The 27,708-nt window shown below is 44.8% G+C and overlaps 1 protein-coding gene across 2 annotated transcripts in view; it reads right to left on the reverse strand.

The window, feature by feature from the left end:
• LOC138250072 (parapinopsin-like) overlaps positions 1-27,708 on the reverse strand; it is a 2,239,710-nt gene that overhangs the window by 396,009 nt on the left and 1,815,993 nt on the right. For both annotated transcript variants that reach the window (XM_069204464.1, XM_069204463.1), the window contains exon 4: positions 11,949-12,182. In XM_069204464.1, coding sequence (XP_069060565.1) covers positions 11,949-12,182 — 234 coding nt within the window. The remainder of the gene's footprint in view (positions 1-11,948; positions 12,183-27,708) is intronic.

Below are 27,708 nucleotides of genomic sequence, written 5' to 3' on the forward strand. Positions count from 1 at the left end.
CCTCCTCCGAACGCTCATTGTTGGGCAGACTACCCTTTTGAATGCCATCCAGGGGGTGGAGAGGGAGGTTCATCGCAGCAATGCGTACCTGGAGGGCATTTATTCGGGTCAGGCTGCCCATCAGCGATCGTTCCAGGCTCTGGCCTCAGCACTGACGGCAGCCATTGTCCCTGTCTCCTGCCTCCCTCTACTAACTCCCTCCTCCCAGTCTCCTGTTCCTCTGCCTGTCCCACCCACACCATCAGACCAGCCTGCACACACCTCAACACCCAAGAGAAGCTCATCCAAACATAAGCACCACAGATCACGCAGACATTCACACACGCAACATTCCGATGCAGACATGCCAACAGTCACTACCACCTCTGTGACCCCCACCTCCTCGTCTCCCTCCTCCCTCCCTGTGACGTCTACACTCACACCTCCATTCACCTCACCATCAGCCAGTGTTTCCATCACCAGCACACCCTCCACTCCAGTCCGCACACGTGCAGTCACCACCCCCACTGCCATTTACACGTCCCCTGTGTCCTCTCCCACTGTGTCTGTCACCCCCTCTTCCACACCACACAAACGCAGCCACCCACCCACCCAACAGCCATCCACCTCACGACAGCCTATCCCTCCTGCACCTGCACCCAAAGACAGCAAACGTGACTCACCTACAACCACATCCTCTCCCTCCACTCCCATTCCCACTGTACCTACCACTCTCCATTGTCCCAAGAAACTCTTCCTCGCCACTACTAACTTCTTTCCTGACCCTGAGCCCCCCCCTCCTTCTCGTCGGGGTAAGAAGAGCACCTCAGCCACCACCAGCCCTGCAGCCCCCTTGACAAGGGTGCAGGGGTATTGGAGCCCGCCAGCCCGCATGTCTGGATCTTTGCCCAGCAGCAAGGGGACAGCCAGCCCACCCCCTGGGAAGAGGAGCAGAAGGCGGAAGGGGCGCCGCAGGAGCCCGCCTTCTACATCCCCCCCGGACACCACCCAGAGACAGTCACCAGCCACAGCTCCAAAGGGAGGAAAGGGCCACAGGCCCACGACTAAGGAGGGCAAGGGCAGCAAGTCGGAGAGGTCAGGCAGCAGGCCTGCTGCCCAGGAGGAGCCCACAACTCCCATAGCCGCTGCCCCGGGAGGAACCGGCACAGCTGCCCCGGGAGAGCCCACCACCCCCATAGCCGCTGCCCAGGGAGGACCCAGCCCAGCTGGCAAGGAGGGCCCCACCACCCACAGCCCAGGTGGGCATTGAAGGAGCACCATCCCCGCTGCCCAGGAGGGCACCACCAGGCAATGAGCAGTTGGCCATAGACCGGCCGCCGTCTCCAGAACCGCTGAACTGGGCCCCGCCGTCTCAAGCACCGCTCCGCTGGGCCCCGCCGTCTCAAGAACCGCTGAACTGGGCCCTTCAAGGCAAGGAGCGCTGAACTGGGCCCGCCGTCTCAAGAACCGCTGAACTGGGCCCCGCCGTCTCAAGAACCGCTCCGCTGGGCCCCGCCGTCTCAAGAACCGCTGAACTGGGCCCTTCAAGGCAAGGAGCGCTGAACTGGGCCCCGCCGTCTCAAGAACCGCTGAACTGGGCCCCGCCGTCTCAAGAACCGCTCCGCTGGGCCCCGCCGTCTCAAGAACCGCTGAACTGGGCCCTTCAAGGCGAGGAGCGCTGAACTGGGCCCCGCCGTCTCAAGAACCGCTGAACTGGGCCCTTCAAGGCAAGGAGCGCTGAACTGGGCCCCGCCGTCTCAAGAACCGCTGAACTGGGCCCCGCCGTCTCAAGAACCGCTCCGCTGGGCCCCGCCGTCTCAAGAACCGCTGAACTGGGCCCTTCAAGGCAAGGAGCGCTGAACTGGGCCCCGCCGTCTCAAGAACCGCTGAACTGGGCCCCGCCGTCTCAAGAACCGCTCCGCTGGGCCCCGCCGTCTCAAGAACCGCTGAACTGGGCCCTTCAAGGCAAGGAGCGCTGAACTGGGCCCCGCCGTCTCAAGAACCGCTGAACTGGGCCCTTCAAGGCAAGGAGCGCTGAACTGGGCCCCGCCGTCTCAAGAACCGCTGAACTGGGCCCCGCCGTCTCAAGAACCGCTCCGCTGGGCCCCGCCGTCTCAAGAACCGCTGAACTGGGCCCTTCAAGGCAAGGAGCGCTGAACTGGGCCCCGCCGTCTCAAGAACCGCTGAACTGGGCCCCGCCGTCTCAAGAACCGCTCCGCTGGGCCCCGCCGTCTCAAGAACCGCTGAACTGGGCCCTTCAAGGCAAGGAGCGCTGAACTGGGCCCCGCCGTCTCAAGAACCGCTGAACTGGGCCCTTCAAGGCAAGGAGCGCTGAACTGGGCCCACCGTCTCAAGAACCGCTGAACTGGGCCCCGCCGTCTCAAGCACCGCTCCGCTGGGCCCCGCCGTCTCAAGAACCGCTGAACTGGGCCCTTCAAGGCAAGGAGCGCTGAACTGGGCCCCGCCGTCTCCAGAACCGCTGAACTGGGCCCCGCCGTCTCAAGCACCGCTCCGCTGGGCCCCGCCGTCTCAAGAACCGCTGAACTGGGCCCTTCAAGGCAAGGAGCGCTGAACTGGGCCCCGCCGTCTCAAGAACCGCTGAACTGGGCCCCGCCGTCTCAAGAACCGCTCCGCTGGGCCCCGCCGTCTCAAGAACCGCTGAACTGGGCCCTTCAAGGCAAGAACCGCTGGCCCTTTGGCAGACGTGGCAGGGGAGGATCTATCTCGGGCAGGGCTGCAGGATGTCCTCTGGCCAACTTGCCTCCTCCAGTGGCAGTGGGGTCTGTTATGGACTGTATGGACCGTGGCTTTGCACTCCCCAGGATGGCCCAGTGGGCAGGCCACCCAGTGTATGGACTGTTTGGACTGTGGCTTTGCTCTCCCCAGGATGGCCCAGTGGGCAGGCCACCCACTGTATGGACTGTATGGACTGTGGCTTTGCTCTCCCCAGGATGGCCCAGTGGGCAGGCCACCCACTGTATGGACTGTTTGGACTGTGGCTTTGCTCTCCCCAGGATGGCCCAGTGGGCAGGCCACCCACTGTATGGACTGTATGGACAGTGGCTTTGCACTCCCCAGGATGGCCCAGTGGGCAGGCCACCCACTGTATGGACTGTATGGACAGTGGCTTTGCACTCCCCAGGATGTCCCAGTGGGCAGGCCACCCACTGTATGGACTGTATGGACTGTGGCTTTGCACTCCCCAGAATGGCCCAGTGGGCAGGCCACCCACTGTATGGACTGTTTGGACTGTGGCTTTGCTCTCCCCAGGATGGCCCAGTGGGCAGGCCACCCACTGTATGGACTGTTTGGACTGTGGCTTTGCTCTCCCCAGGATGGCCCAGTGGGCAGGCCACCCACTGTATGGACTGTATGGACAGTGGCTTTGCACTCCCCAGGATGGCCCAGTGGGCAGGCCACCCACTGTATGGACTGTATGGACAGTGGCATTGCACTCCCCAGGATGGCCCAGTGGGCAGGCCACCCACTGTATGGACTGTATGGACTGTGGCTTTGCACTCCCCAGAATGGCCCAGTGGGCAGGCCACCCACTGTATGGACTGTTCGGCCTGTGGCTTTGCTCTCCCCAGGATGGCCCAGTGGGCAGGCCACCCACTGTATGGACTGTGGCTTAGCACTCCCCAGGATGGCCCAGTGGTCATGGAGTCCCCTCGTGGATCTGGCGTCGTGTACTCAAGTGGCTGAGGTGCCCCCCCTTCCCTTCCCCCTGAGGTGCCTGTCCTATTTTCTTTCTGATGCCCCTGCAGTGTTCTCTCCGTGGAGTTCTTGTCGTGGGACTGGGCCTTGCCCCTTTGCACAGGACCCCTGTGATCCACGGACAGTGGTTGGACTACATTTAGTAGCTGTGTATATTTTGTACATAGTTTATTTATTTATTGGGATTACTGGTGTACATATTTCAATATATCTGCCCGTTTATGATCTCTTATTTTGGTCTTTGCATTATTTCGGAGGGGGGTGGTTTGTGGGTTGTGACAGTGTTCTGTGGGAATGCATTGATGTGTGTGTTGTAGTGGGTGTGGGTGGGTGGGTGTGTGCCGGTAATCTTTTCCCTCCCCTGTGTCGTAGGTGCAGTACTCACCGATGTCTTCCGCGCCGCCGGGCGTGCTCCTGGTATATGAGCAGGTATAGGAGTGCGGGGATGACCTGCAACTCTGGTTCCATACTGCCGGAATCTCGCGTGGAGTGCGTAGAGGTGAGCGTTTTCCCGTTCGTAGTCTGTTTCCGCCGTGTTCTTATCGGCGGTGCTCCCGCCCCGGAAAAGGTGGCGGATTGGTGGGTCGTGATAGGGTGGGCGGTACATTGTCTGCCGCCTGGCTGTTGGCGGGGACCGCCGCGCTGTTTGTTTGTACCGCCGTGGCGGGCGGAGTGTTAATACGGCGGGCTGTGTTGGCGGTTCCCGCCAGGGTCAGAATTGCATATTTTAGACCGCCGGCCTGTTGGCGGCTTGGCCGCCGCTTTATCACCGACCGCCAGGGTCAGAATGAGGGCCATGGTCTTTAAGGGCCATATGTACAAACACATTTTCCCATAGACACAGAATGGGCAAAACTGCTTGCTACATCTGGCCCTAAGTTACTGATTGGACATAGAGGGTGGTGTAAAAAGAAGTTTTCCTTCAAATTTAGTAAAATCTTTAGTAGTAAAAAAAGCACAACCTTATATAACATGGAATTTGCCGCATGGGGTGAGACGTTTTTGGCTACTTCTGCGTTTCGGATTGCTATCTTTGAATGTGTTGTTGGCAAAATTGTAAGTTCAGCTAAAAAGTGCAATTTTTGTTCTGCTAAAACTCAAGACTTAAATCATGTGCTATTTGTTTGTCGTTCTCTCGCCTCCTATCAACGTAAATGGCTAAGACCCATTTGTTTCCAGTTCTCTTTGATGTCGGTACCTGAGTTTCTCCAGGCCAAGAATGTTCTCCCAAACGAACTGTTTTGCAATAGAGTTTTTAACTTTTTGAAATGCTTTTTACATTTATTTTAAGGATATGATTAATGACACTTTATGGGTGGATGGAGAAACTTATGGGTGAAATTTGTTGATTTGATCTGAGATTAAATTATCAAATTGCACTCATATCATATTTGAATACTTTGGCCAGCTGTATATTGTTATTGTACATTTTGCATTGTTATTCTATATTTTAGATACCTTTTAACTTGATGTGGTTTGGATAGTTGTGTATTTTGAGTCGGTCTATGTTTTATTCTGCTTGTCTCCTCTTGGGTGAAACTTGCTCTGCTGGACTGTAGTATAGAGCACTTTATGGTATAGAGGGGTTATTGAGGGAGATTGCTGGCTCATATGATCTTTTAGGTATGTTTTTTTGTTATTGTTTGTACTTTTATTCTTGTTTTATTATGTGGACCTTGTTTAGAGTTCCAAAACATAAATAAAATACATTTTACTCAGGTGTATTCAGGCTCCACTCCCAAAAAGGGTTCTTAAGGCACTGAGACACCGGTCATTTGTTTCACAGTACCTTCAACTTCTCCCTTGTCCTTTTCTGGCCTGGAGACTGAGTTGAATGATGTTATAGATGCTGTCAACATATGCCTGGGAGGGAAAGCTCCGGGATTGAATAGGATACCTGTAGACCTCTTCAAGGCAAATATGCCTTTATGGGCCCTTCTTTGACAAATGTTTTGAGGGTTTCTAAAGTATGGGCCACCCCAAAGCTTGGTTACATGTGACTATTGTACCCATTTTCAAGAAAGGATGTAGAGGAAATCCACAATGCTATCACTCAATATCATTAATTCATTCTGCTACTAAATATGAAGGTTAGGATCCTGTTAGAGCAATTACAAACTTGGGCTAATGAGAAAAACATTCTCTTGGACTTGCAATTTAACTTCCGTATTTGTCTTGTAACAACTGAGCAATGCCTCATCCTGTATCTCTTGATAAAAAAATATCCAGTGGCTAAAGAAGGAAAGATATACTTAACATTCATGGGCCTAAGTTCAGTGTTTGACTCTATTAACAGATTCAAAATTTGGACCACAATGACCTAACTTGGGATTGAGATGAGTGGTGCTAATTTTTTGAGAGAATTACATTCAGAAGTGACTGTCAGTGTGAGGTTCGACCCCAGTGGGGAGACAACAGAAGAAGCCTTTAAGCTTGCTAGGGATGTACATCAGGGTTGTGTTCTGGCCCCTTTAATTTTTTCCTCATGTGTAAATGGTTTTGAGAGATACCTGTTAGATCAGCTGTAGGGCTGTACCTTTATTAGTGCATTGAAGTCTGCATCTGGTTGCAATCTATGTGCTCCAGGGTGCCATTACTGAAATCTAGATACTCCTCAAAAGAAACACAGCTTGTGGGGAAGTGATAATGCGTTATCATATGCAAATGCTACTGCATCTTCAAACATACTGTTGTCTGCGGCATGCACATTAGTTTCGCCATGAAATTCCTCTATCATCCATCCAATTTCTTACAGGGTTTTGAAACCTCATACTATACCTGGCTCCGTTGCCTTGCTGTTTATCTCCTGTTTGTTGGCTGTGCTAAAGCTTCAGAACTACCTTAAATCCAGAATTCAGTCCCATTGTCTTTGCCCAAATTTCAGGTAGAGTGCCTTGCATTATGTTTAGAAAACTATGCTTATGAACACCTTAGTCATATGGCCTTATGTTATACATTCAAATCAGATTTAAAGTACAAGGGTTGCTCCCCGGGGGGGGGTGTAATTTATTTTAGGCTATTTCTGCCCCCCCCCCCCGGGGGCAGATAGGCCTATTGTTATAGGCCGATCTGAAACCACTAGGCGCCAGGGATTTTATTTTTATTTTGTGCGTTTTTTTTTTTTTTCAGAGTTGGGGAGCAACCCCTCGGGCAAGGGTCGCTCCCTAGGGGGCAAATTATATTTATGCCATTTCTGCCCTCCTTGGGGGCAGATTGACCAATTTTTGTTAGGCCAATCTGCCCCCGGGAGGGAGAAACCACTTAGGCACCAGGGATTGTTGTGTGTGTGTGTTTTCTTTAGGGGGGCAGCCCCTTGGGTAAGGGTCGGTCTCCATGGGGGCACATTACTGTTGGCCATATCTGCCCCCCTTCGGGGCAGATGGGCCTATTTTTGGAAGGCCCATCTGCCCCCAAGGGGGGGCAGAAAGCCCACAAGAGACCAGGAAAGTTTTGTTTTCTAAAATAAGAGGGTGGGGTTAAGGCCATACCCCCACCCCAAATAAAACATCTGGGGGATTCCAGCGTGAGGTGTTTCACATGCACCCCGCACTATTTTTGTACCCACAATGCCCTGCAAACCTCCAACTTGGCTGGAAATCACATATTTTTCCCACGTTTTTGTGATGGAACCTTCCGGAATCTGCATGAATCCACAAAATTCCTACCACCCAGCATTGTCTCATCTATACCGATAAAAATTCTGCTGCACTTGTCAGCCTAAAAATGTTTTTTTGCAAACTGCACCTTTTGGACGCCCTTTGGTTTGCTCTCAATATCGACATGTTTTTTGCTCTTCCCTTTCACAAGCACTTGGCCCACCTACACAAATGAGGTATCATTTTTACCCGGAGACTGAGGGGAACGTTGGGTGGTACGAAATTTGTCCCAGTGCGGTGATCCCACACAGAAATGTTGGAAAAATTTGTTTTTTTAGCTAAATTTGAGGTTTGCAGAGGATTCTGGGTAAGAAAACAATGGGGGATCTACTTAAGTCACACCTCCCTGTACTTCCTTGGGTGTCTAGTTTTCAGAAATGTCTGGGTTTGGTAGGTTTCCCTAGATGGCTGCTGAGCACAGGACCAAAAATGCAGGTGCCCCCCACAAAAACAGGTAGTTTTGTATTTGATAATTTTGATGTGTCCAGATAGTGTTTTGGGGCATTTCCTTTCACGGGCGCTAGGCCTACCCCCACAAGTGAGGTACCATTTTTATCAGGAGACTTGGGGGGACACTGGGTGGAAGAAAAGTTGTGGCTCCTCTCTGATTCCAGAACTTTCTGTCACCGAAACGAGAGGAAAAAGTGTTTTTTTAGCCACATTTTGAGGTTTGCAAAGGATTCTGGGTAACAGAACCTGGTCAGAGTCCCACAAGTCACCCCATCTTGGATTCCCCTAGGTGTCTAGTTTTAAAAACTGCATGGGTTTGCTAGGTGTCCCTATGTGCCGGCTGAGCTAGAGGCCAAAATCCACAGCTAGGCTCTTTGCAAAAAACAGATCTGTTTTCTTTGTGAAAATGTCATGTGTCCACGTTATGTTTTGGGGCATTTCCTGTCACGGGCGTTAGGCCTACCCACGCAAATGAGGTACCATTTTTATCGGGAAACTTGGGGGAACACAGAATAGCAAAACAAGTGTTATTGCCCCTTGTCTTTCTCTACATTTTTTCCTTCCAAATGTAAGACAGTGTGTAAAAAAGATGTATTTTTGAGAAATCCCTGTAATTCACATGCTAGTATGGGCACCCTGGAATTCAGAGATTTGCAAATAACCACTGCTTCTCAACACCTTATCTTGTGGCCATTTTGGAAATACAAAGGTTTTCTTGATACCTATTTTTCACTTTTTATATTTCAGCAAATGAATTGCTGTATACCCGGTATAGAATGAAAACCCATTGCAAGGTGTAGCTCATTTATTGGCTCGTGGTACCTAGGGTTCTTGACAAATCTACAAGCCCTATATATCCCCGCAACCAGAAGAGTCTAGCTGATGTAACAGTATATTGCTTTAAAACATCTGACATCACAGGAAAAAGTTACAGAGTAAAACGTGGAGAAAAATGGCTGTTTTTTTCACCTCAATTTCAATGTTCTTTTATTTCAGCTGTTATTTTCTGTAGGAAACACTTGTAGGATCTACACAAATAACCCCTTGCTGAATACAGAATTTTATCTAATTTTCAGAAATGTTTAGCTTTCTGGGATCCAGCATTGGTTTCTCACCCATTTCGGTCACTAACTGGAAGGAGGCTGTAAGCACAAAAAATAGTAAAAATAGGGTATGTCGCAGTAAAATGTCAAAATTGTGTTGAAAAATTGGGTTTTCTAATTCAAGTCTGCATGTTCCTGAAAGCTGGGAGGATGGTGATCTTACCACCACAAACCCTTTGTTGATGTCATTTTCAGGGGAAAAAAAACACGAGCCTTCTTCTGCAGCCCTTTTTCCCCATTTTTTCTGAAAAAAGGAGAGTTTCACTGTATTTTGGCTAATTTCTTGGTCTCCTTCAGGGGAACTCACAAAGTCTGGGTACCTCTAAAATTCCTAGGATGTTGGAAAAAAAAGGACGCAAATTTGGCGTGGGTAGCTTATGTGAACAAAAAGTTATGAGGGCCTAAGCGCGAACTGCCCCAAATAGCCAAAAAAAGGCTCGGCAGAGGAGGGGAAAAGGCCTGGCAGCGAAGTGTTTTCATTGTGTCACATTTGCTGTGCATTCATAGACAGAGGTCAAATGGCAGGCTTTGTCTTTTGAGTGAGCTTGGTGTTTACTTTTCTTTCTCTGACTTCCAAGTGAGAGGATTAATGTGACAATCTTGCTGGATACTGGGTATAGGGAGGTTTTTTTTCTAGCACACCACAACATTTAAATGAACTGTGCAAGTATTTCAGAATATACCAGAATTATGAAAGCACAACTGAAGCACATTTTTTGTTAATTCTGAAGTGTGTTGAAAATAAATACTTTAATATCATCACAGCAAAACAGTACACTAGGTGATGCCATTTCTACGCATTATTGTTTGTACAATATATAGTTTTATTAGTAAAATCATATGTCTGTACAAATGTAATTATATTTTCTATTGAAAATGTGTTGTCTGTAACACCATGCATAGTCCACTGCACACCACTCCACTCTACTCTGCGCCACTCCATGCCACTGAACCCTCTACTCCGCACCACCCCACTTTAAACGACTCCACACCACTGCACTCTACTTCACTCTTTGCCTCTCTCCTCTATTCTACACCACTCTACTCTATGCCACAGCATTGTACACCACTCCACTCTACACCACTGCACTCGTCACCACTCCAGTCTAGGCCACTACATGCTACTCTGCATAACTTAAGTGTATGCCATCTTCAGCACAGCATTTTATGCCAATACATTCCAGGCAATTGCACTCTAATCTGTACCACTCCACTCTATGCCCCTGCACTCTATGCCAATCCACTCTACTCCACTCTAATCTACTCTGATCCGCTGCAATCTATGCCACAACACTCTACACCGCTTTACTCTGCACCAGTGTATTATACACCACTGCACTCTACACTATTACACTCTATTCTGCATCACTGTACTCTAGGACATGCTGCTCTATGCCACTGCACTCTACCCCATTCTACTCAACACCACTCTAAGCCAATTCACCATACACCAATGCACTCTACTACATTCTACTCTGCAACACAGCATTCTACGCCACTTTAATCTGCACTACTGCATTCCATGCCAATACCCTCTATGCCACAGCACCCTATGCCTCTCTGCTCTGCACCACTCCACTCTACGCCACTCCACTCTTTGGTACTATTCTCTACTCTGCACTACACTATTCTGCACCACTACATTCTACACTGCTGCACTCTACTTTGCAACACTCTAATTGACACCACTGCATTCTACTATGTTGCATTGTACATCACTGAATTCTATGCCACTGCACTCTACACTGCTGCACTTTACACCACTGTACTTTATACCACCACACCCTATGCCACTATCCTCTGCAACACTCTACATCAATGCACTCTATGCAAGTCCACTCTAATCTATGCCACTCCACTGTACATCACTCTAAGTAAATCCACTCTATGCCACTCCAATACATCATATTCTGTCCCACTCCACTCTAAAACACTCTCCTCTACTCTTCGCCATTCCACTCTATGACACACCATGCCATTCTTCTCTGGACCAGTAACCTTTTAGTCATGCTAAACAGAAGCCACGGTGGTGTACAACATGGTTAAAACACATTGCCAAGGCCAAAAGATCTTGCATAGTTGAGACCTATTGACTTTGCCAATGCTTGCTTTGTTTGCATGTCTCTTCTTGATTCTGCCTCCTGCTTCTCTCTTCAGCCAGCTTACACTTCCTGTCTCTTTACCTTACTCTTACAATTTGTTTTTATCTCTCCTTTTTCCTCGTCACTGTATTTCTGTCTTCCTCCTTTTTCTCTGTTTTGCTTTTCTTTATCTTCATGTATGTCAAAGTATGTTGAAAATAAGTTTATGTCCCTAGAAAAGAGTGTTAGTCCCATTCCTTGCGATTACCTGCACAAATTAATCACTGTGGGCCTTATTATGACCCTGGTGGTCCCATGACTGCCAGGGTCGCGGTGACGATCCAACCGCCACATTATGACCGTAGTGGTAGCGCTGTGGTCGGACCACCAGCTCCGCTACTTTTCATCGACACAATGCTGTGGCGGTGCTGGTGATCCTAATCCACCAGGGCAGCGCTGCAACGGTTTCATGGTGGTAGCACTGCCATGAAATGGCTTGCGGAGATTGGGTTCAGGGTGCCCCCCTGGCCAGCCACTTTGCAATGTTCACTGTCTGCTTTGCAGACAGTGAACTTTGCGATGGGTGCTGGTGCACTCTACGCACTACAGCATTGCAGCTGGCTATATTAGGGGCCGTAGATAATGCTGTAGGCTGTTTCCCACTGGCTCAGCGAGAAGAAACTCTGTTTCCACCCGCTGACCCAGCGGGAAACTCGTGATGGGGCTGGCGGGGAGGCTGACGCACTAGTGGCAACCTACCTGGTGGGACTTCAGTGAACGGGCTTTCCATTCGCCAAAGTCATAATGACCCCCTGTATGTTCAACTAGTTCAGTATTTTCATGCAGTTTATTGGAATGAAATCAAGAAAATTAAACATTTCATGATGAGCATACTTACAAACACGCTGAATTAAACATCCTGGTAAATTTTAACTTAATTAAATATCACACAAAATAGTGACCTGTTTGTTCATCAGGATGTAGATTATTGGGTTGAATACGGTGCTGCTCTTGGCCAGTATTGATGGTATGACACTTGCTACTGGAGTTATCACACCGGGGCTACCGAACGTGGCGAGCAGGGCCACTACTCCGTAGGGCATCCAGCAGAGCAGGTAGCAGACGACAGTGGTTATCACCATAAACAGCACATGGTATTCCCTCCTGCGGGCAGCGGTCTTCCTGATTTTTCCAACCTGTTAGGAGACAAATCAATATTTGATTATCAGTCATTGTCAATACGTTTCAAATTGGCGTTCCATGGACAAACAGATGTTATGCTTCAACTACTGCACTTCAGTTGGCTTTGAAACATTAATGATTTCTGATCTCTGGTGCCACACTGCCAATTAGTTTTACTCTCAGCAAGCAATTACTTTGAAATAATATATATTTCATTTGGACTATTCTTGCTTTACTGAATTTCATACTTGAGTGCATCACCGAGTAGTCCAGGGATAGCATGCGATATGTTAACATGTCTAGAGTTAGAATGTTTTGGTTTGATGTATAAGGACGCCTGGAAAAGACAAAACGTTGCTGAAGTAACAGGAAAAATTAGAGTTACCAGAAAGCACAATGCCGAACTCTCATGATTTAGTTCCAGATTTAACCCAAAGTTGTAGTGTGCCACAGCCAGAGAACGTGAATGGGTGGCAGTGCTGAGGTTTTAAAACATATCCAAACAAGGATAATGCAGTTTTCTTTAACCGTGCTGTTATAAATGATTTCTAATATGTAGTATTGCCGCGTCCTCGTGACTCCTGTTCTACGTCTCGAGTTCGTGTTAGATAGAGCTCGAGACACTCGGAGTCAAGAGGACGGTTGAGGCGGTAGCTGCGACATCGCAGCAGTCTATTTACAGATTAAAAGATATTTACTTTACCTACACTTGTAGTCTTGATCACTACAAGTATTTCTGGCGACGAGGAGACCGCTGCATCGGACCCATTTTCCTCGTCAAAACAAAGCAGGAAGTACAGCTAATAATAACGTCAATCTAGGTTCATGATTGGTTATTTATTTTCTGTTTTCGCGAAGAACTGAAGCAGGTAGTTTGAATTTTTGGTCCAACTCTGCCATCTCATGGATTTAAGAGGTACTGCACTTTGATTTTATGAAGGAAATTAATTTTGACAGTTCGTTTTTTTGTTTGCTGCTTATATTACAAGGAAACTTCAGCGTTTTTTTTTTTAACTGTGATCTGCTGTGGATCTTATATTGATATTGGCGTAAAAGTAAAGGAGGTTGAGTAAAAATTCTGACTGGGTTTCTTCAGCTTTCATTGTCCTCTGCGTCACACACCCTGTGATATTACTTACCTTCTGCACTTGTACTGTTTTAAGAATGCAGTCTGTGAATCCACCTCCATTTTTTTGGGAAACACCGGGTAACCCTCCAATTCCATGGAAAAATTGGTATGATGCATTTGAGATGTACTTAGGAGCAATTGGTGCAGCACGCTTCCGTCCTGAAAGAATTTTTTTTATTTTACTCCATTCCCTGGGATTTGAAGGGAGATCTGTTTTTAAATATCTTCCTGCCTTGGTATTGGAAGAAGGAGAAGAGATTGATGAGTATGCCGAAACAGTAAAAAAATTGGAACTGAGGTTTGACATACAACCCAGTTTAGTCGTTATTAGGCACAAGTTTTTCAAAAGAGAACAAAATCCTGGTGAAGACGTGGATACCTTTGTATCAGCACTGAGAAAACTTGCAGCTGAATGCCAATTTCAGGCGTTTAGTGACCAGCTGGTCAGAGACCAATTTATTGCTAAATGCACGGACAAGACTATCGACCAAAAACTTCTTTCTTTGAGCAATCCGTCACTGGATGAGACATTACGATTGGCAAAGAGTATTGAGACGTCTAAAGTGTCTGAGAAGGAACTGGAATCCAGAACAACAGAAAATATAGGATTAGTGAATTCTCAGGATGGAAAAATGTTAAAATCAACTAAGACTTTTTCCAAACCATTTTTTAAGCAAAGCAACATCTGCTTTCGGTGTGGTAATCAGAGCCATATTAAGAGTGGCAGAGGATGTCCTGCTAAGAATGCCACATGCAGGAAGTGCAACAAAGTTGGACACTTTGCCAAAGTGTGTCAGAGTGGCACAATGAGTGTTGGTTATCAACAGGGTTCAGGGAGGTTTTCAAATAGTTCAGGGGTGGCGTATGTTACAGAAGTAGATGATAATGATGTAGATAGAATCCAAGAAGAATTCAGAGACATGGTGATGATTGTCACAGAGGATCAAATAGTAACTGGAGATCCTACTAGGTGTGTGGATCCTTATGTTGAAATTGGTGTTGGTGACAAAGTGATCAAACTTTTGGTGGATTCTGGAGCTCGGATCACAATGATTACTCAAGAGCTGTGCAAGGAGGTTTGGGGAGAGAGAACTCTCTGTGCACCTGACAGAGCACTTGTCTCTTATGAAGGGAGAAAGATTGAATTGGCTGGTTATTTCGAAGATGTACTTGAGTTCAAGGGAAGAAGAATCTTTGGCAAGGTTTATGTGGCGATAAAGGGAATAAACATTTTAGGTTGGTTCCATCAAGGTTTATTCCAAATGGTTTTGAGGCCAGGCACTAAGGAACAGGTATCTGTTGTAGAATCAGACGATTATGCAGCCAGTCTGATAAAGGATTTTCCTTTGGTGTTTTCTGAAACGTTGGGCACCATTGAAGGATTTGCTCATGTGATAAAAGTAAAAGAGGGAGCCATTCCAGTGAAACACAAATTTAGGAGTGTACCATTCAGTGTGAGGGACAAATTGGAAAAGGAGTTGAAGGACTTGTGTATGAAAGGTATCATTGAACCTATAGATTCCTCTTTGTGGTTGTCTCCCTTGGTTATTGCAAGGAAGAAAAATGGTGATTTGAGGGTATGTGTGGATTTGCGCAGTTTGAATAAACATATTTGGGTAGACTCGCATCCTTTACCTAATATTACGGAAATGCTGGCTACTATTGGTGAATCAAGATGGTTTTCCAAGTTGGATCTAGCTACAGCATATCATCAGATTGTTCTAGACCCGGCCTCAAGGCATCTTACTGCTTTTGTTTCACCTTTAGGCACATTTCAGTATTGCAGGATGCCTTTTGGGTTAGCCTCAGCAGCAGCTGTTTTTCAGCGAGTAATGTCTCAGATATTAAAGGACATAAAAGGGGTAGCTGTATTTCAAGATGATGTGTTGATCCATGCAGCATCCAAAGAGGAACATGATCACATTGTAAGGAAAGTGTTAAGAATCATGCAGGAGAAAGGAGTGGTCCTAAAAAGTGATAAATGCAAATTTTTGCATAATAGAGTCGAATATTTAGGACATGTTGTTTCTGAACAAGGGATTGAACCCAAACCAGGGTTGGTCAAAGCGATTATGAATGCTTCTCCACCATCAGACAAAACAGGATTGAAGTCTTTTATTGGTTTGTGTGAATTTTATTCACGGTTCATGAGTGATTACGCTACTAAAACTAAACCCTTAACGAATTTGTTAAAGAAAAATGTTGTTTTTGTTTGGAGTAAGGATTGTCAGGAAGCGTTTGAGTGGATTAAGTCGCAACTAGTTGGGCCTAAAATCCTGAAACCTTTTGATCCAGACGTGCAGTGTATTTTTACTGTTGATGCAAGCAGTTTCGGTGTGGGTGCTGTGTTGACTCAGGTGAAAGAAGGTACGGAAAAAACTTTGGGATATGCCTCAAGAGTTTTGAGAGGGTCTGAATTAAACTTTTCTGTTATTGAGAAAGAATTGTTGGCATGTTGGTGGGCTATAAGGAAGTTTCTTCCGTATGTCTGGGGAAACAAGTTTGTGTTGTGCACAGATCATAGTCCTCTTATTCCTATTCTGACTGGAGACAAAATCAGAGAATCAACACCTCACATTTGTAGATTGGTCACAAAATTATTGCAATATGATTTTGAAGTCCGTTATGTTCCAGGTAACAAGAATGTTAGAGCAGATTTTCTATCCAGATTTCCTCTGGTTGAGGGTGCGGGTGTTGGTGAGGATGAAGATGAAGATGATGTTGATAATTGTTTTATAGCAGCTGTTGATCTGGAAGATATGTGCGCAATAAGTGAATGTGAGTGGAAAAGGGAATTGGCGAAAGACTTGGTGTTGGCTCAAATTGTGAAATTTATAAAAGAAGGGTGGCCCAGAGAAAGAAATGTACCTATTCAATTTCAAACTTTTGTCAAGGTGTCAGGTGAAATGTCAGTTGAGGATGGCGTTCTGATGAGGGGTGAGAGATTTGTTCCCCCGGAGAGCCTGAGGAAAAGAATAGTTGCTGCTGCGCATGAGGGACACTTGGGTAGGACACTTACCAAGCGCAGATTACGTGAAACGTTTTGGTGGCCTGGAATGGACCAATGTGTTGATGTCTGTGTGGATGAATGTGTGATTTGCAACAGTTGTGAAAAGGGGCTCAAGGTGAGGACTCCACCGTTACAACCTATTGAACTACCCGCTAGGCCGTGGGAAAAGCTGGGAATTGATCTTATTGGTCCTTTCTATGCTTTGCCAAGTCCATGTAGATTTGCTGTAGTCTTAATTGACTACTATTCTAAGTGGCCTGAAATCAAGTTTATAGGTGAACCTTCATCAAAAAATGTGATTGAATTCTTGAGAGATGAATTTCTACGGGAGGGGTTCCCTTCGGCCATTGTTTCTGACAATGGTGTGCAATTTGTTAGTCAGGAATTTAAAGAATTTTTACTAGAAGGTGATGTTAAACACATAAGGAGTTCACTATATCATCCTCAAACCAATGGCCTTGTAGAGCGCATGAATCGAGTGTTGGGAAATTGTGTACAATGGGCTATTGCTAACAAGTCAAATGTTCAAATTTCTGTACGTACTATGCTTTGGTTTTATCGCACAACCCCCCATTCTTCTACAGGTGTTTCTCCATTTGAACTGTTGCGTTGAAGGAAACCATCTTCAAGGATCTGTCCCGGTTGGATCTCTAAGTGGGTGAAACAAAGTGATTGGAGTGTAATTGATGATACTGTCAGAAATAATGTCCGGAGGGCACAAACTAAGCAGAAGGAATACTTTGACTTATCAAAGAGGGTCTACTCCCATGAATTTGAAGTAGGGGACAAGATTAGAATCAAACTTCCTGTTCACAGGAAGAAAGGAGAAAAGAGATTTTCAGAACCCTTGATAATTGACAAAGTATGTGGTAATGCTGTTAGGGTTAATTTGCGGAATTGGTGGAATGTTGACAGGGTAGTTAAAGTTAAGGAAATTCCTAACAAAATGTGTAAGTCTGATCTTTCTATGGAATGTCTCAACAAACCTTCTCACAGTGAACCAGTTACTGATGAAATGAATCCTGCGGATGTTGATAAAGTTGTTTTTGAACATTATGTACGCAGGAGTGGCAGACAAAGAGTGAAACCTTTGAGATACCGTTAATTCTGTGTCATGTATTTGAGTTATGATTTTGATTTCATCTTTCTTCATAATTTGTATCTTTAAATTTATTTTTATTTCTTTTGTTGTTATTGTTTTTCTGTAGACTGTTGTCTTATTGAGTAATGGTTAAATTGTTATTTCCTCGTTTGTAAGGGAAGAAGATAATGTAGTATTGCCGCGTCCTCGTGACTCCTGTTCTACGTCTCGAGCTCGTGTTAGAGAGAGCTCGAGACACTCGGAGTCAAGAGGACGGTTGAGGCGGTAGCTGCGACATCGCAGCGGTCTATTTACAGATTAAAAGATATTTACTTTACCTACACTTGTACTCTTGATCACTACATAATACATTCTGGGTCAAATGTATGATGCAATTTTACGGTCGCAAAATCCGACAATCACCTTTTGCGACTGCGTAATGGCCTTGTACGATGTACTATCCCATGTGTGATTTTTTTGTAACCGTGAATGCGTCCGTGTTACAGGCAGGATTGATTTTGTGCAGGAAGCTGTGCTATGCTGTGTTACTTTGTGTTCCATAAACCACTCAACACCCTGCAAAATGGCCTTCAGTAGCTTAGCAAATCCCCATTAAGGACTTGCGTTGCCTTACACGGTCTTGCATCTCACATGGACAACGCAAATCCTTAGTGAATCGTCCCCTTCATTTTTAGCACTATAGCACTTTATAGTGGGTACGTATTTCACATCTCAATATTTCAATCCTCTATATAAACACAGCTTCTCTTAGCATTAAATGCCTCATGTATTTATACCAGTGAAAAATCTCTCTGAACTCTTAGCTGTACAGAGATGGGTTTAGGACAATGACAATGAAGAAATATGAGGTTATGTGATGTATTTTCTGAGAAGCAGCTGTGGAACATCATTCAACCAAACTGGCAACGAGTCACTCACCATTAGTACAAATGATAAACTTCTGCCATATAATTAATTTCGCTAGTCTGTGCCAAACAATTATAAAATGGCCACAAAACGAATCCTATATACCTGAAGGGGGGGTAAATTTGAGATCAACCTAATACGACCTTCCCAATAACCACAACCGCTTTCAAGTATTTTCAACTGTGTGTTGACCCATTGTAAAATCTTCACTGAGGCAAAATGTCTGCAGGACAATATGTCCTTCGATATTTCTGAAATATTTACCATGACCTCTGTCAGAATAATTTGTTTCATATCAATGCACAACTCCACACGTTATGTATGGGATTTTTACATATAATGATCTGTTGAAAAGGAAACAACATATTGGGCCTATCCTACATCTTAGTTAAGACAGGTGGTAACCTCCCTCTACCAAGGTCATTCCATCAACCACCCTACTTCCAATTTCAAAGATGTGCTTGTCAGTGGACTAATGCTAGCCAAACATACTATCTGCAGCGCTGCCTTCATAAGACCCATGGCAGGCCCCTTACTCACAAATGTCAGGATTAGATGGCATCTACTCGATTCTGTGATAGTCTGTCTGCACAGAAGGATAGTGTTAAGGGAGTGGTAAGGATTCCTCCTTTGACTCCACTTACAAAAGACTAAGGTAATGCCTAGGGATTGCCCTGCCTGAAGCACATGTAATTGTAATTGTATTTCAGTAGTGCTTACTACCCCTGACGAGGCATTGAAAAACTTTTCAGCGAGTAGCATGCTTCTCCCGAACCCAAAAAAGATTAGTAATGGATTAACATATAGAAATATAAATTGTTATTTGAACGATGGTCAAATGAGCCTGTTAGTTTCATTGTATAGGATAATAGAGGGATAGAAAATGGAGTCAAAGGAGAGATACATGAGGGAAAAGTCTAGAGAATGCTATTTGGGAGATCAAAGTAGTAGAACACGGTTTGGGATGAGTTAGAGAATGGAGGTAGAGAATATATTGAGAGAGATATAGGATGAGAAATAGAGTAGTGCATCAGAGAGGGTCGAAGTTTTTTTTCTACAGTAGGAGCAGAGTAATAAATATATAGATATATAACTGCTTAGAACAGTTATACATGTATAAGGAAATTATTATATTGAGCTATAAAGTTGTGTTGTATAAAGTCCCATATATGCAAGAGTAGATAGATAGTTAAAAACTCAGATTTTCAGGTGTTGCTGCACGTGAAGCTAATTTATTTATTTATGTATTTTTATAATTTGTTTTGTAAACTTTCTTTAGTTTTATATTTTCTTCAATATTTCAATAGTGAAGCGCTTATAGATACATAGGTTATGGTCCTATTTATTTACTGAGATAGATAAAATAAAGTAGTGAGAACTATGCAGTGACCTATACACATATTAACCTATTATATGTCAATGGGTAACCAGTAAATCCATCAGACCTGGGTAACTATTAGTACAAGCAATAGCTGGTCCAAACAGATAATCAGGAAATATTGACTCAATTAATGTATCCTATCACAAAAACCTTTTGCAAATATAGTAAGAGATGGGTAGATCCATCAAACTGAACAAACCAAAACAAATGTTATTATTCAAAATCAATAATATACATTTAAAAATTAAACTTTTTGGTTGCTCCAAGGAAAAGAGAGTGATAGAGTGCTCAGTAAAAGTGCTATCAGTTCATGAAGAAAAACTAAAAGCGGCACAATATACATTAAGTATTATTTCCAACATAGCCTGTCTGATACATTCTTTAACAGAAGTACATAACACTTTGTGGAGACATCTTTTCAGTCCATATTTACCTGGTGGATAATCAACTGCATACAGGATATAAAAGAAAAATTTCGATGTTTGTACCTGTTTTTGGATATTGTGGGTCCAGGTTTGTTTTCTTTACTAATGGACATATGTATGCCTTTTTTAAGTCTTGTAGAAAGATTCCTGTAGTGAAAGATTTATTGATGATTCTTCCGACTAGTGTGGCAGCAGAGGTAGTTATAAGAATGATCATGAAGATTTGTGGTAGACAAATCAGCCTGGGCAGCCTGCTGGTCTGCTTGCTTTGACAAGATTTATACATTCACTTTGTGATAGTTGTTTGAAGGAATGGAGGGGCTCGGTTAGCCTTCTACCTAGCCTAATTGCTGGTTCCAGGTCAAATGGAGACTGTAGAATGATGTGTATGAAGACAGCTCAATGCACCCCTCGGAAGATCGCAAACCTGAGCATGGGCCCAATTCAGTTAAATATATGTTACCTTTATCATATATATATTTAGCATGTTATAGTATTGCGATGTATTTACCTTCACATGGTTTCCCTTGTCATATTTTTGCCCCTTTCCATTATGTAGTCTGTGCGCATGGACACAAGTGGTTTATGGAATGTTGTGAAATGTGACAGTTGAGGAACGTGCAGGTGAGTGGCAGTTTGATTGACCTCAATGGTGAATAAAGTGCATACCTCTGATTGCAGCTCCTGCCATCACGACATCTTAATTGATGATAAGTGTGGAACTGTATTGTGCCTCATATTCTTTCCTTGAAATCAACGGTAAGGCATTGACAAAATAATTCCATAGCACTCCTCCCTCAAGCACTGCTTTCCACCACCTTACCTGTATGGCTCTACACCTTGCTGCTCCCTGTGCCTTCACTGCCATGTTTCAGTGCCTCCTGGAATTACCTGTGCAGTACTCATTTCCTGCCTTCAGCAGACCACACAGGTTTCTCCTGAGTAGCTCAGGCTTTCTCTCAGGTCACGGCAGGATACTTTGCCTCCCACATTGAATACACCCCATTCACTCATTGCTACCTAGCTGCTCTTGGACTCTTCTTGCAGTTCTGCCGTCCACGTCAACTCTGCCACCAGTAACACCCTCTCAAGGTTTGAGTCCACCATGTGGATTCTTTGTTTATTAGTGCCTCACTGTTACACTTAATTTCTTCATTCCAGATCCATTAATGCTTTGATTGGTGTACTTCTACCTGTAGGAAAGTACCATCTTTCTTGTCATGTTACCCCCCATTTCTGCCTGATTGTCGGTGAGTTTTGACTGTGTCACTGGGATCCTGCTAGCCAGGACCTCAGTGCTTGTGGTTTGTGGCCTACATGTCAGTATGTTTTATTGCTTTGTCAGTATGCTTGATTGTGTCACTGGAGTCCTGCTAATCAGTACTCCAGTGCTTATGTTCTACCCGTTTCCAAATTTGTCACTATAATCTAGTGACTACATATTTCACTCCAGATTGGCATACTGGACCCCCTTATAAGTCCCTAGTATATGGTGTGGCATAGGCTCTCATTGGTCAAGTGAGACTACTGGATTTCGAGCAACAAGATCGTCCACAGTGTGGTAGACTGAGTCTGACCCACGGTGGATGACACTTGTTGCTCCAAATCCGGGCTTTGCTCCGGCTAACTAGCAGTGCCTCATCTCTCCTGAAAGGTAGAGACGATTGGGCAGCCGAGCGCATGACATATTGGTACTTCTCAGGGAAGTCGTGGTCACTCAGGTCACAACCGGTTCTCTCATACACAGTGCGGTCTCATATAAAAATGACAATGAAAGCAGTATAAGTTTTAAAAATTGGTTTAATAAAACAACTGCATTTTGGATAGCAAAGAGTGAGCTGCAATAACCTGAACTATACAACACAACAATATTAAAATAGTGACGATGAGAGTGAAGCATAAAAATGATGCTATCATAGTGCCACTAGGATCGATGGACTATTCCCTATCTAAATCATATTTAGAGCACAGCATGTTAAGCTCTAATCCTGCCTTTCAGGTTCCCCGAGAGGACATCATCCCTCATACCTGAGCAAAGGCCTGTAATCTGCGTCAGCATCTGCAACGGAGCATTCAGCATACAGTTGTGGTTCCCTGACTGGAATCTCCCTCTTGACGTGTAATGGGACTAGAACGTGTTTTTATAATTAACACAGCAGATGTTCTAAGAAAATGTCCCTACGTAAGGATGTGTATTTTCTACGAATGTTGGAGACTAAACGTCTATCACGTTTACCGGCAATGTACCAGACTAAAGCCTTGACTGAAGCACAGGGTGATCAAGAATGCGTTGTTTGAGAACACAGTGCTGAACTAAGCAAAACAGTTTGACAGAAGAAATTAAAACAAGACTGTAAAACTGGTTATTGTAAAAATGACAATGCGAAGCTGAATAAAATATATCTAGGTCAAGGTGCACAGCGGCCTAGTGTATTAAACTAACGTGCATGGAGCTATACTTAAAATGGCTACACAACAATGGTACTTAGGTACCCAAGGCATTGGGGTTCCAGGAGATCCTTATGGCTGCAGCATTTCTTTTGCCACCTATAAGGAGCTCATACAAACACTTCTTCAGGACTGCCATTGCAGCCTGAGTGCAATAGAGTAAGCACTATTTCACAACCATTTTCACTGCACCAGGTCACTTATAAGTCACCTACCTATCTAACCTTCAGACCCTGAAGGCTAGGTGCATAGTACCTGTGTCTGAGGGCACTAGCAGACATGCCCCCATGTCATCCATGCACATTTTCCCAGACTTCGTGAGTGCAGGGATGCCATTATAAGGGTGCACTACATAGAGGTCAATACATATATGTAGCTTCACAATGGTAAACCCAAATATGGCCATGTGAGGTGTCTAGGAACTGGAAGTTGTACCCCCAATCGGATTCTGGTATTGGGGGTTCAACTCCATGCACCCTGGGTGCTCCACCCAGTACTGCCAAACCAGCTCTCTGAAGTTTCCACTGCAGCCTCAGCTGCTGCCACCTCACAGAAATACTTCTGCTCTTCTGGGGCTTGGGCAGCCCAATCCCAGGAAGGTAGAGCAAAGCATTTCCTTTGGAGAGGGGTGTTACACCCTCTTCCTTTGGAAATAGGTGTTTCAGGCATGGGAGGAGTATCCTCCCAGAGCCTCTGGAAATGCTTTGAAGGGAGCAGATGGTGGCCTCCTTGCATAATCTATACCAGTTCAGGGGCACCCAGTCCCTGCTCAGGCTCAAAACTGGACAAAGGAAAGGGGAGTGACCACTAACCTGTCCATCACCACCCCAGGGGTGGTGCTCAGAGTTCCTCCAGAGTGTCCCTGGGTTCTGCAATCTTTTTTTTCCGGATGGTCAGGGAACTCTTTGAGCATCTGAGTGGCCAGTGCCAGCAGATGACGTCAGAGACCCCTCCTGATAGGTGCTTACCTGTTTAGGTAACATCTCCCCCTCTCAGGGCTATTTAGGGTCTCTCTTCTGGGTGTTTTCTCAGATTCGGATTACAAGACTCCAGCAGGAATCCTGTCTATCTCTCCACCTTCTACCACGAGATCAATCGTAAAACTGCTCCAGGAACTTTACAACTGCAACAAAGTATCCAAGAAGGCTACTGCAACTCTGTAACTTCAGTTCCTGCCAGCAACTGCAACAGTTTCCAGGTTGTGCACTCTCCGAGGATTGCCTGTTTTCATCCTGCACCAGAAGAACTGAAGGAATCTCCTGTAGAGTGATGGAGTCACTTCCCTGCTTCAGCAGGCACCTCTCTGCAGCAATGACCAGTACTGTGGGTCCCCTCTCCTAATGACGAGAGTGGATCCTGGAACACAGGTGGTGGACCATAGTGACCCTGACTGTCCAAATTTGGTGAAGGTAAGAGCCAGACAGCACCCCTGTGCATCACATGTTTTGCAGCTCCTAGGGCTTCTGTGCACTTCTCCAAGGAATCCTTTGTGCATATCTTAGCCCAGGTCCTTAGCACTCTATCCTGTGACACTCAGCTTCCTGAGTTGTTCTCCGGCGGCATGGAGTCACTTTGTGCAGTGCTGTGATGACCGCGATTTGCAACTCCTTTGTCCTCATGTCCTGGGACTCCTGTGAGTTCTGCCTGGTCTTCTGAGTACTCTCTGAAGTTCTGAGAGCTCCCTCTGTCTCCTCAGTCTGAGTTGAGACCTCCAGGTTCCTCCTTGGCCCGGGTAGCGCCTTTTCCCACCAAACGCGTCTTTTGCAGGAGCCAAGTCTTGTTGGCGGAATCCAACAATGAAAACCAGCCTGCATACATCTACTCGACGTGGGACATCTCTTGCACCAAGCAAGAACCCGCAGCTGTCTTCTTTGGTGCATTTCTAACGTTTTCTTCTAACCTAAGAGTCCACTTTTGCACCTTCATCTGAGTTAGCAGGGGCTCTTGTTACTCCTGGACTCTTCAGCTGGTCTTAGGTGTGGGCTTCTCTCTCCGCAGTCTTCAGGTCCAGGAATCCATTGTTGGTGTTTTGCAGTCTTTCTTAATTCTGCATAATTCTTTATCACAACTTCTAGTGTGTTCTGAGGAAACTTGCTGTACTTTGCTCCTGCTTTCCTGGGCTCTGGGGAGGGATACTTTACTTACCTTTGGTGTTTCCTTACACTCCCAATGCCCCTCTACACTCTACTCTTGCCTAGGTGGGAAACCGACATTCGCATTCCACTATTTTAGTATATGGTTTGTGTTCCCCCGAGGCCCATTGTAACCTAGGGTGATTTTCACTATTTGCAGTATTTTATGACTGTTTACTTACCTGATTTTGCTTACTAGCGTATATTTTATGTATAATACTTATCTCCTAAGGGAGTATAGCCTCTAAGATATTTTTGGCCTTGTGTCACTTAAATAAAGTACCTTTATTTTTGGTAACACTGAGTATTGTCTTTCTTGTGTGTAAGTCCTGTGTGACCACAGTGGTATTGCAAGAGCTTTGCATGTCTCCTAGTTCAGCCTTGGCTGCTCTGCTTACTGCTACCTCTAGACAGTCTGGGTTCTAGACACTGCCTACATTTCACTAATAAGGGATAACTGGATCTGGTATAAGGTGTAAGTACCTTAGGTACCCACTACAAACCAGTCAAGCCTCCTACACTACCTGGTTTAATTACTTCATAGCTGCTTCTTTTATACCAGTTCTCTGCTATTGAGGTTAGTTGTTGGAAGTCTGGGAGTGAGTAAATGTTTTTTTTTCTCTTCATCACCTCATCTGATGTGACATTTTGACTTTTCATTCTCCCCCTCTATATAAAGCATTATTCAAATGAGTCCATCTTACTTATTTCATCTAGTTAAGCACTTCCCTCCTTCACACCTACCTTTGCACTCTATTATCATATTGCTTGCCACTGTTCTTACTGATATTATTCTAACATGGCTGGAGTGATGAATGTCATTGCAATGCCTGCTACCTTTATCAAAGTACCTAGTGCACCCAGGGAAAGATGGGGGCACTAGATAAAAGGTTTTGAAATGCACCTGGTAATAATTGAATAACTGAAATATAGTGCTGAGTGGAAAAAACTATCTCATACAATTGTTTAGGCACTCATAGAAGACGTCTTTTTGATAATCTGAGTCCTGTTGAAAAACCTGAAGGAGAAGAAAATTGGAATTCCTTCTTTGAGCCAAAGAAAAAAATGAAAGATTACTTTGATATAACCCTCAGCATTATATTAGAGAAACACAACTTGTATGATAGATATCAAGCCTAGGTCAAATCTGATGAAGTGTCTGCTGCTATTCTATGCAGGTTGGTGTCTTCATGTGCTTTTCAAAATCCAGACTAAATGATTTGTGACCGATTAGTTATGCGTACTTGGTGTGTCACAAAAACCTTAGCCTAGAAAAGTCATTAGTACAATTGAAAGTTGTGAAAGCCCAGCAAGAGGCATCAAAATGTTGAATATGCCAGACACAAGATCTACTGAATCTTGTACATCTACTAAAACGTTTATGTACTCAGAGACATGAATGAGAATTTCAGAGCCAAAAGCAGGGTAGACTCGTCAGCACGTAAATGAGATGCCGATAGCAAGATAGAGTGTTCCAGCTGTTGATCAAATAGTCATGTTGCATCTTACAAGAATTGCCCTGCCTTGGCAAAGACAGTCGCAAATGTTGTAGAAGAGATCACTTTGCCAAGGTCTTCTGGCAAAGTATGCACCCTAAAAAGTGCAAAATTTGATGAACAACTAGAATATTTAGGGCCTGATTTAGATATTGGTGGGTGGGTTACTCCGACATACTGGTGACGGATATCCCATTTCCAGGAAACTAAATCTCATTATACCCTTTGGGTTTTAGATTTTCGCAGACAAGATATCTGTCACCATTGTCACAGAGTAACCCATTCCCCAATATCTAAATCAGGCCCTTAGTCTCAACGGTTGCTATACGCAATAAGACTGATTAAGGCGACGAACCCAACTGCTCAATACAAGAAAATCAACATACATTAAAAGTTTTGGTTGCTACCTTATCCTGTATTACAAATATTTTAAGAAAGGAGTATGGTACCTTTCCCCCATTATTTATAGCACCTATGGGTTCTTTCAGGTTTTGCAACACACCTATTGGCCTCAATTTGGCTTCTGCAGTGTTTGAAAAAAATATGAAGCAATTATTCAAAGCTATGAATGGCGTTTGAGCATTCCAAAATAATGTTTTAATTTTCTCAGAGGACTACTATAGTCAGTAGCACATTTTAAGAGAAGTCCTTACACTCATATAGTTTTGTGGATTAACCCTTAAAAAAGAAAAATGTAAATTCTTCAGAAGTGAAGTGACTTATTTAGGTCATGTCATATGTATAGATAACATGAAACCCAAACTTAGCCTAATTTCAGCAGTTGTTAATTCTCCCAGACCTTCCACCAAGGATGAACTGAGATCATTCTAGGATTTATGTGAATTATATTTAAAAGTTTTAATGAATTTCTCTGTTGTTAGACCTGACAGCCTTACGGTGGTCACCCCCCAACTTTTTGACTGCCTCCCTCCATTTGTCTGACACTGTTTTTGCTGGTAGTAGGACTCTGCACACTTTGCCACTGCTGCCCAGTGCTAAAGTGCATGTGCTCTTCCCCTAAACATGGTAACATTGGCTCCTATCCAATTGGCATATTTAATTTACCTGTAAGTCCCTAGTAAAGTGCACCAGAGGTGCCCAGGGCTTCTATATTAAATCTTAATAGTGGGCCTGCAGCAGTTATTAACTTTGAAAAAGATATTATTTACAATGAGAAGGCAAAACCAATTACCTCTCCTTAGCATTAATACATAACATTTATCCAAAACAATTTTAATTGAATAGCATATATCGCACACAGAAGAACAAATACAAAAGTGAGCATTTACCTCATATGGCACTGCACACACATTACTTACATCAAAAACATTTGAAAAAACATTCACTACACTGTACCGGTAAACACTGTAAACCACTCAAATACAGGATTGTGAGAGATGGAAAACATTTATCCAACATCTGCACATGCCACACACAACTATCTATAGCTACACTACATGACTTCACAGTTGATAACAGCTACCCTCTGGTGCTTATGTATTCCGAACACT

The sequence above is a fragment of the Pleurodeles waltl genome, chromosome 8 (genome assembly GCF_031143425.1).
Source record: "Pleurodeles waltl isolate 20211129_DDA chromosome 8, aPleWal1.hap1.20221129, whole genome shotgun sequence".
NCBI lineage: Eukaryota > Metazoa > Chordata > Amphibia > Caudata > Salamandridae > Pleurodeles > Pleurodeles waltl.